Source organism: Mandrillus leucophaeus, unplaced genomic scaffold, assembly GCF_000951045.1.
Source record: "Mandrillus leucophaeus isolate KB7577 unplaced genomic scaffold, Mleu.le_1.0 Scaffold4, whole genome shotgun sequence".
Classification (NCBI taxonomy): domain Eukaryota; kingdom Metazoa; phylum Chordata; class Mammalia; order Primates; family Cercopithecidae; genus Mandrillus; species Mandrillus leucophaeus.
The window spans coordinates 2,069,421-2,079,929 of NW_012104253.1; the positions used below are offsets into that span (position 1 = coordinate 2,069,421).

Consider the following 10,509-nt stretch of genomic DNA (forward strand, 5'->3'; position numbering starts at 1 on the left):
TTGGAGATGGAGTTTCGCTCCTGTTGCCCAGGCTTGAACGCAATGGTGTGATCTCGGCTCACTGCAACCTCCGCCTCCCAGGTTCAAGCGATTCTCCTGTCTCAGCCTCCCAAGTAGCTGGGATTATAGGCATGCGCCACCACGCCTAGCTAATTTTTTGTATTTTTAGTAGAGACGGGGTTTCATCATGTTAGCCAGGATTGTCTCGATCTCCTGACCTCGTAATTCGCCTGCCTCGGCCTCCCAAAGTGGATTACAGGCGTGAGCCACCACGCCCGGCCTGTCTTCTTGCTTTCTTACTGCTGTATTTTCAGCATCTACAACAGGGTCTGACTCAGTGCAAATCTACACCGGGCCTGGCTGTGTTTATTGATCAGTAGGTGTTGTCAGGCACCTGCACCATGCACTCATTTCCCAAGAGACAGCCTAGAAAGCCCCATTCCAAATTTCTCATTTTCCCAACTTTTTAGATGTATAATAGCTTAAGAAACCCTAACGACAACCCCACCATACAAGGTTAACCGACAATCACAGAATGTGCTTTTTATTCCATAAATGATAGAAAGCCATTAATAAAACCTATTAAAATGTTTCTCACTAGCCATGGAAATGGAAAAAAAAATCTAGCAGTTGAGATGCTGCCTTTGAAAATTACTTACACAATGATCGCTACTCCACGGAATCTGGGTCCACGACTCCAGATCTGCACTTAGCTAGCGTATGAATTTTAGTTGGCCAAAAGGAATTATTCAGTTGATGACATACAAAAGGCTACTTACATTGGGTGGAAGACTGAGGCGCTCTCCATTGGGCAGAGTTAGGAGCTTGTTGTCATCCAGCACTGAGTTCAAGTTCTCAACCCACTCTGGATCCACATCGCCATCGAAGACGATCCACTGGCGCTTCTGCAGCTCGCCTCTCACGCTGTCGATGATCCTGGTCAGGGAAGGATTTTAAAACAGCTGCTGACTAAATCAAGATTTTTTTTTTTTTTTTGAGACGGAGTCTTGCTCTGTTGCCCATTCTGGAGTGCAGTGGCACAATCTCGGCTCACTGCAAGCTCCGCCTCCCGGGTTCACGCCATTCTCCTGCCTCAGCCTCCCAAGTAGCTGGGACTATAGGCACCTGCCACAATGCCCGGCTAATTTTTTTGTATTTTTAGTAGAGACGGGGTTTCACCGTGTTAGTCAGGATGGTCTCGATCTCCTGACCTCGTGATCCGCCCGCCTTGGCCTCCCACAGTGCTGGGATTACAGGCGTGAGCCACCGCGCTATCTATGGATTTTTAAAGGCAAGTACTGAAACTCCCCAACTGGAGAGATGTTACATAGGCCACATCTAAAACAAACATTTCCAAACTGGCGAGTTCTTTAGTAAGTCAGGAAGGCTGGAGCCAGTGGGACAAGACACCAACGAGCAGCCTCAACAAGGACACATCAGATCCCGCCAAGGACGAGAGACTGAATGGATGAGCTGTATGTTCAATCCCGTACAGCGTCTCTCAGGCTAAACACACACAGCTTGTGTAAACAATAAACTTTTTCTTAAATGAATCACATAGAGTAAGAAAAGAAGCCAATACAGAATGTAAACTACTTACTGATCAGCAATTTAGGCTGTTCATCTCTGGCACTGGAAAGTCTTGTAAGCAGAATTTTTACCAGCATAAACAACTTTCCAAAATAGTCATGCACTTAGCATTTTCAGAAATCGAACTGTATCGTGTAAAATTTTCAGGTTAAGTATTGTTTCCTCTTCATTTAAACAACAACAACAAAAAATTCAAATAGGCCTTGGGCAAATCTTCATAAAGCATATTATGCACCTCCACAGCCTCTGTGGACAGTTTCATCAAAGGGCCCATGGTTGTCATTACTGGACACTAAGGCCAGCAGGGTCTGTGAGGGCAGTGGTCAAGGAAACAATCCGAGTTACCTTTTCAACCCACATTCCACCAACTTCTTCTCCATCTCCATATGTCAAATACATCTCCTGACACACTTTCTTCAGCTCTTCTCGAAGGGCAGTCATCTCACCCCTGTGATACTGGACTCCAGGGAACACGTCCGACAGGAGGCTGAAGAGCAGCGGGATGTCCTCTGCCACCAGCTTCGGCACCATCGTCTCACAGACGCTCTGTATCAGAATCTACGGGGAGAGGGCTGGGCTGTGAGCAGTGGAGCACGGCTTAAGTGCCGCCCGCTGCATCCCCAGGAGATGCGTGATCGGTAACTGTTGGTGAACAAAGGGTGCGACCATCACTCGCCCACATTCGTGCACTCAACTCACTGGGCCAACATTCCAGTCGATTCCAGTCATCCCAAGACATGTGAACCACAAGAAGAACCCACAAGTCATGGCTTAAATGTTAAAAAGGTAAATTTAAATAATGTATAAGGTTTGAATGATCAAAACGAACCTCTTGTTCAGGGAGATTTTCAGCAATTTCTCCTTCATCAACTGCTTCCCCTCGTTCCTCTTTCTCCCTCTTTATCTTCTGGATTCTCTCTCTCTTCACATTGCCTGCACTCACCAGCACACTCTTCAAAGCCCGAAGACCAAAGTCATAATGGCTTTGGGAAGATAGCTGCTCATCGCATAGTCTAGATAAGAAGAATAAAAGGCTTTCTTTAAAAGCAGTATACTTTAAACAATAATAGGGTCAAGTGTCAAGAAATCAGAGATGGATATTTTGAAAGACGTACCATCATTACACATAAAAATTGTAAGGTTGGCTGGGCGCGGTGGCTCAAGCCTGTAATCCCAGCACTTTGGGAGGCCGAGACGGGCGGATCACGAGGTCAGGAGATCGAGACCATCCTGGCTAACATGGTGAAACCCCGTCTCTACTAAAAAATACAAAAAACTAGCCGGGCGAGGTGGCAGGCGCCTGTAGTCCCAGCTACTCGGGAGGCTGAGGCAGGAGAATGGCGTAAACCCAGGAGGCAGAGGAGCTTGCAGTGAGCTGAGATCATGCCAATGCACCCCAGCCTGGGCGACAGAGCAAGACTCCGTCTCAAAAAAAAAAAAAAAAAAAAAAATTTTAAGGTTAAATGGGCACATTTATCACATGTAAGAAATATGATTATGAAGAATTCTAGGCTACTTACTTAAAAAATGGGACGATTTTGTTGGCAAGCACTTCAGCAGTGCGGAAGCCCTGTGAGTACAGCATGACCTGGGCGATTAACTGCCGGTCGGGCTTGGTCATTGCCAGGCTCCGGAACAGCTTCTTCAAGTTGTCAGGAAGGTTAGACCGGCCCGCGTAGCCAGGGTTCATGGTGATGAAGATGGCCATGTCCGGGCTCACCTTGACTTGTTTGTTCAGCAGCTCACAAGTAATGGGGGCAGAGGCTGAGAACGAGATGACAGTGTTAAGGCTAGAAATGTTAAAAAACAAACAAACAAACAAACAAAAAACCCCATTCTAAAATGTCTCTAAAACAACAGACAAAGCTCTCGTTCTCCCCGGGAGCTGGAGTAGAGGCTTCCTGGGGGGCTGCTCTCTGGCCTTTCTTCAGGGACCACCAGCCACGCTCTCCCAGCCCAGGTGGACCCATTCCCATGCACCTCACGTGCACGTGTCCCAGGTCAAGCCACCAGAGGCAGAGACCACTATGTTATTTGGGCAACACAACACTGAGTGTCACAGAGAACTCAAGATACAGATGCAGTCCACAAATGTGCAAAAATAAAAAGGAATAAATGCCGCGACACTGACTGGCTTAGATCATGGGAATTACCTGTTCCTAGCATCGACAAAATAAAAAGAACCCCAAACCTCCAAGCACCTCTGAGCCACTTAGGAACAAAGTGTATTCTCGCCTTAAGAGAACACTGATCGCAAAGGCAAGTGCTGTGCTTTCTTCTTTCCCACTCCTTTTGTTTTACTTAGGAGGTCCGGGGAATTCTCCATAAGGCAAGTTGTTATTATGCAATAAAAGGAAACATTAAAAGCTACACTGTGTACCTAAGACAGAATTTCACACCTACCCAATACCTAAATGTTTGCCTCCTTCAGCATCCCACCCTCCCTGACCCGTATGCTGGGCCTTTGTGTTGAACCGGGAAGGGAAGTGGTCCCTGGGGCCTCTCTGACAGCTGCTCCTATCGTGATAAAGGGCTTGTTTCCAAAGACAGACGGCAGAACACTGGCCAGACAGGTGGCTGGGGAGGCTGGCTCTCTGACGATGTGGGAAGGAAGAGGGGGCACCGAGGGCCCACACCAGAGGACACACTCATCCCGTGGCAAAGGCCATGGAGGGCACACACAAGCTGTAAGGGAGCACGGGGGCATCTGCCTGGCTGAGGAAGGACTGCTCAGGTTTTTGGTTGTCCTGGGACATAGAAACCTCTATGCTGCTGCCCTAGAACAAGGACTGAAAGCGGTGACGCAGAACAGTCCTGGGTTTTTTGGGGGGAACAGTTTTGCTCTGTGGCCCAGGCTGGAGTGCAGTGGCATGATCTCAGTTCACTACAATCTCTGTTTCCTGGGTTCAAGGGACTCTCCCTGCCTCAGCCTCCCGAGTAGCTGGGATTATAGGTGTGCACCACCACGCCAGGCTAATTTTTATATTTTCAGTAGAGACGGGTTTCACCATGTTGGCCAGACTGGTCTTGAACTCCTCACCTCAAGTGATCTGCTTGCCTTGGCCTCCCAAAGTGCTAGGATTACACACGTGAGCCACCACACCTGGCCTGGGTTTCTTACCTTTCGTCTTTAACCACGGCTCACTATACTGCCTATAATAGTGAGTTCCTGTGAGCTAAATTCCTATTTCTAATCCAAGAGGTAAAAAATCAGTTCACAAGGGAATTTCTCTCTACATTCTCTAAGTAATCTTCGAAGAAGAGGTGTCTTACTCTTGTCGTAGTTGGGGCTGGAATGTTCACGCAGTGCTTCCTGTATGCACTGCACCTGCTGGGACACAGCTGACAGCATCCGCTCCTCCAGGCGGTTGAACTCGTCAAAGCAGCCCCAAGCACCCACCTGGCAAAGGCCCACAAAGATCCGGCCCATTGCCTGGAAAGGAGAGGAAGAAAGAAGCTAAAACCACCTGCTGTGCCCTAAATTGTCTCCCCCTCTCCCTTGCCACAAATTAGTATGTTGATGCCCTTACCCTAGTGGGTTTGTCTTTAGCAAAAGAGCATGTAAGGATGTACTAAGGTTAAATGAGGCCATGAGGGTTGGGCCGCTTATCCATGGGACTGGTGCCCTTATAAGAAGAGGAAGAGGAATCAGAATACTCTCCATGCTTGTATTCCGAGGAAAGGCTTTGTGGGGACAAAACAGCCATCTGCAAGCCAGGAAGAGGGCCCTCACTAGGAACTGAACCCCATTGGCACCTTGATCTCGGACTCCCCAGCCTCCAGAACTGTGAGGAAATACATTTCTATTGTTAAGCCACACAGCCTGTGCTGCTTGGATATGGTGGCCTGAGCAGACTCCCATACCACCTGCCTCAGTGCTGGCTTCATGGGGCTCAAATCCTGACTCTGACGATCTGTTTGGCCTTGGGCAAGTCACATCTTTTTGAAACGCATATCTCCCCATCTTTGAAATGGGAATACTACTACCTACCTCCCATGGTGGTTGTGAAGGATAAATTAGAGTCACATCTCAGGTGAGGGGCCCAGTGCCCACACACAGCAGCTACTTCATGAACAATAGCCATTATCATGACAGATGAAAAGTATAATACCTTCTTTCCTTCTGTGCCAATAAAATCTCAATGACAAAGCTACTGTTTTTATTCTATCACTTTTTGTCGAATAAAGATAAACCTCCTCCATAACATGTGCTAATTCCAAGACACAGGCACTAAAAATGTCTTCAAAAAACCGACATTTTACAAAAATATTACACTAAAAATCTAACTTTGAAAACATGAAACTAAAGTCAACTTCAAAGCATGTATGCTGGACACCTCAAACACTTCAAAATAACACCTATCGCTACTACAGGGCTCAGGAGGCCATACAAACCATGCTGAGCTGCAACTAAATGGCTTTCACAGGTACGAGCTTGATATTCCCCAAACAATCCCCGCAGGGCATTAGATTTTAGGTGGATCCCATAAAGCGTCTCACCTGGAAATCAAAGGTTTCATCACAGTTGAAAACTAAAACAAACCGTCCAAGCTGATGGCCAAGAGCTTTGACAGACTCTGTTTTCCCAGTTCCAGCAGGTCCTGTTTAAAGAAAAGCAACAGAATGCTTGAGTTCATTACCTAACTGAAAACATATCTTTAGCTTTAAAATAACTATAAAAAGCAACTCATTTAAAAAATCCAAGTAGTGGCCAGGTGCGGTGGCTCACGCCTGTAATCCCAGCACTTTGGGAGGCCGAGGCGGGCGGATTGCCTGAGGTCAGAAGTTCGAGATCAGCCTGGCTAACACGGTGAAACTCCATCTCTACTAATAATACAAAAATTAGTCGGGCTTGGTGGTGGACGCCCATAGTCTCAGCTACTCGGGAGACTGAGGCAGGAGATCGCTTGAACCCGGGAGGCGGAGGTTGCAGTGAGCCAAGGTTGCACCAGTGCACTCCAGCCTGGGTGACAGAGCAAGACTCCGTCTCAAAAAAAAAAATCAAAGTAGTAATAAATGCAAACAAATCTAAGATTTTAGAATGTACACACCACATAATTAAGTAGTACATTCAGGCCGAGTGTGGTGGTTCACGCCTGTAATCCCAGCACTTTGGGAGGCTGAGGTGAGTGGGTCACCAGGTCAGGAGTTCGAGACCAGCCTGGCCAACATGGTGAAACCCTATCTCTACTAAAAATACAAAAATCAGCCTGGAGTGATGGCGCGTGCCTGCTATCCCAGCTACTCAGGAGACTGAGGCAGAATGGCTTGAACCTGGAGGCAGAGCGTGCAGTGAGCCAAGATCACGCCACTGCACTCCAGCCAGGGCGACAGAGACTCCATCTCAAAAAAAAAAAAAAAAAAAGAAGTACATTCAAATCATTAGTTTTATCTTCAAACATTTTAATACATGATTCCATCTGTCCAGATCTGTGGAAGAACTTACCAAATGGGGAACCCCCCAACCTGGCCTCCAAGGCTTGTGTCATCGTCAAATAGCAGCGGTCAGTGAGGGGGGTCTGGACCAGTTTGTCCTGAACACCCAGGTACTCAAAGCCATAGTTAAATTTGGCATTTGCCATTTGAATTGACAACTGCTGTAACACATCAGTTTGCTTAGGGTCAAAGTAAAATCGCATCTGGCTGAGCCATTCAAAAGATTTGGCGTTGTCAATCTTGCTTTTGATCAAGGACCTTGTAACGTCTCTCTGGTGAACCAACTCTGTAATCTGAAGAAAGACAGTCACTTTAAAAGTTCATCTACACTAAAGCAATACAGTGCATTCTCGGGGGTTGTGGATTGTTAAACTGAAACTGAGGTTCTAGGTCCAGTTACAATGGCTTTCAGTAAATGTTCCAAAAGGCAAATTCACTTTCAGAGATGAGAGAAATGTTATTCATGAGATGGTATTACACAGAACCCAGAGCTGCAGCAAAAACAAAGAAACAGAAACACCTGGCTTTAAATATTTTAAAATTCTGCAACTATCCTAAAACATGATGGAAGACTAGCTTTCTGATGTCTGTCCTAAGAGTCTGCCATGTGCCACCATGGGACTCGGAGCAGGCACTGCCCACGCCGTGCAGCTTAGCACTGCTGTGGCCACCTCTCTGGGGAGATGACGGGAAAGAGCAAGAGATCCTGACCAAGGCTGATCCCTTCCTCTCTACCGTGATGTCATGTAACCCCCGCATGCCCCTGAGATTACCTTTCAATAGGGACAGGGAGCCAAATGCCCACCCTCAGAGGATATCCGTACACCGTCCACTGTTCTCCTTGATACTATCTGAAACCTTTTTCAAGCATGATTTCCACTTAACTGCATGGTTGAGGGTGTAAGAGTCTAACTGGTAAGGAAGGAGTCTGGTGCGAGACTAACCAAGTGTTCTAGCTTCCGCCTTCGGAGTGGGGGCTGCTCCATGAGGACAGAGTCTGCTAACACATTGAGGGTGACCTCCACATTGCTCAGCACGGAGTGCAAGGGCGCGGCGTCTCCACCTCCGCCCATGCTGCTCAGTGCGGTCTCCACGTTCTCAGACCAGGCTATCTGGGCTGATAAAACCACAAGCTGGGCCTGAAAGACACAGGAACAAGATCCCAAAAGATCATTTTAAAGATTGGTCCGCGTTTTCACCATGACCCCACTCACTTCTACTATAGATTACCTGGTATTTATCAATCCAAGTGATGTAGGTATTTGGGTCAATTGAAGTTGCTTTACCAAAAATCTCAACTTCCGTAACAGACTCAGCAAGCAGTTTGGCCAGGGTGACCCTCATCTCCTTCTCTACCAGCGTGAGCCACTCGTTGATTTTGGGATGCTCAGTAATTGACACAGGAGTTTTAAACAGAACCTGAAATAAGTGAAGAAATAAAATTAAAATAACAATTTTAAATGAGGTGTGCAAAAATGTGACAGAAGTTTTAAAAGTTACAAACAGAAATTTACCTCCTCTCCTTCCCGAGATGAAATACCCAAAACAACAGAGTTATCCTCGTTCAGGATGATGCTCGAAACTCCAGCAAACATCTTCTTGAAATGTTTCTGTAATTTAGCGACATTCTTGCTGTTTCCAATGATTTCAAGCAAATCTTCATCACCCACAAAATAGAACCTAAAATTAAAATAACACTCAAGTTGCTAAAATATGATATACACATATAAGGTGAATCAAGGCAAAATTTCAAACTGCAGGAAGGGAAAGAAGATGTGGCTGGTGGTGGCAATCTCCAGCCCAAATTCAAACCACATCGAAATTTCTTCCAGTCCTTGGCAAAAGATACACACTTACCTAACAAGATCTTGAAGTAAGAGGAATTCAACGAATGCAAAGAATTGCATGTCATCTGCCTTAGTAAGTTACTTTATTAACTCTTTTTTTTTTTTTTTGAGACGGAGTCTTGCTCTGTCACCCTGGCTGCAGTGGAGTGGCACAATCTCGGCTCACTACAACCTCTGCTTCCCGGATTCAAGCGATTCTCCGGTCACAGCCTCCCGAGTACCTGGGATTACGGGCAGCCACCATCATGCCTGGCTAACTTTTGTATTTTTGTAGAGACAGGGTTTCACCATGTTGTTCAGGCTGATCCTAAAATCCTGACCTCAGGTGATCTGCCTCCCAAAGTGCTGAAATTACAGGTGTGAGCCACCACGCCCAGCCTATTAACCAATTTTTAAAAAAATCTGCCCAATTCAGCCTAAGCAAACTACTCTGAAAGGAAAAGATGCCACTCAGAAAACTGTCAGAGGCTGGGTATGGTGGCTCATGCCTGTAATCCCAGCACTTTGGGAGGCCAAGGCGAGCAAATCACCTGAAGTCAGGAGTTCTAGACCAGTCTGACCAACATGGCGAAACCCCATCTCTACTAAAAATACAAAAATTAGTTGGGTGTGGTGGCGGGCACCTGTAATCCCAGCTACTCAGGAAGCAGAGGCAAGAGAATCACTTGAACCTGGTAGGAGGAGGTTGCAGTGAGCTGAGATTGCACCACGTGCTCCATCCTGGGTGACAGAGCAAGACCTGTCTCTTGAACCTGGAGGCAGAGCGTGCAGTGAGCCAAGATCACGCCACTGCACTCCAGCCAGGGCGACAGAGACTCCATCTCAAAAAAAAAAAAAAAAAAAAAAAAAGAAGTACATTCAAATCATTAGTTTTATCTTCAAACATTTTAATACATGATTCCATCTGTCCAGATCTGTGGAAGAACTTACCAAATGGGGAACCCCCCAACCTGGCCTCCAAGGCTTGTGTCATCGTCAAATAGCAGCGGTCAGTGAGGGGGGTCTGGACCAGTTTGTCCTGAACACCCAGGTACTCAAAGCCATAGTTAAATTTGGCATTTGCCATTTGAATTGACAACTGCTGTAACACATCAGTTTGCTTAGGGTCAAAGTAAAATCGCATCTGGCTGAGCCATTCAAAAGATTTGGCGTTGTCAATCTTGCTTTTGATCAAGGACCTTGTAACGTCTCTCTGGTGAACCAACTCTGTAATCTGAAGAAAGACAGTCACTTTAAAAGTTCATCTACACTAAAGCAATACAGTGCATTCTCGGGGGTTGTGGATTGTTAAACTGAAACTGAGGTTCTAGGTCCAGTTACAATGGCTTTCAGTAAATGTTCCAAAAGGCAAATTCACTTTCAGAGATGAGAGAAATGTTATTCATGAGATGGTATTACACAGAACCCAGAGCTGCAGCAAAAACAAAGAAACAGAAACACCTGGCTTTAAATATTTTAAAATTCTGCAACTATCCTAAAACATGATGGAAGACTAGCTTTCTGATGTCTGTCCTAAGAGTCTGCCATGTGCCACCATGGGACTCGGAGCAGGCACTGCCCACGCCGTGCAGCTTAGCACTGCTGTGGCCACCTCTCTGGGGAGATGACGGGAAAGAGCAAGAGATCCTGACCAAGG

At 46.4% G+C, this 10,509-nt stretch overlaps 1 protein-coding gene across 1 annotated transcript in view; it reads right to left on the bottom strand.

The window, feature by feature from the left end:
• DYNC1H1 (dynein, cytoplasmic 1, heavy chain 1) overlaps positions 1-10,509 on the bottom strand; it is a 100,611-nt gene that overhangs the window by 55,046 nt on the left and 35,056 nt on the right. The window contains 9 exon segments of the mRNA XM_011991795.1: positions 1,936-2,148; positions 2,420-2,603; positions 3,111-3,354; positions 4,864-5,023; positions 6,091-6,191; positions 7,037-7,319; positions 7,971-8,165; positions 8,257-8,445; positions 8,541-8,706. Coding sequence (XP_011847185.1) covers positions 1,936-2,148; positions 2,420-2,603; positions 3,111-3,354; positions 4,864-5,023; positions 6,091-6,191; positions 7,037-7,319; positions 7,971-8,165; positions 8,257-8,445; positions 8,541-8,706 — 1,735 coding nt within the window.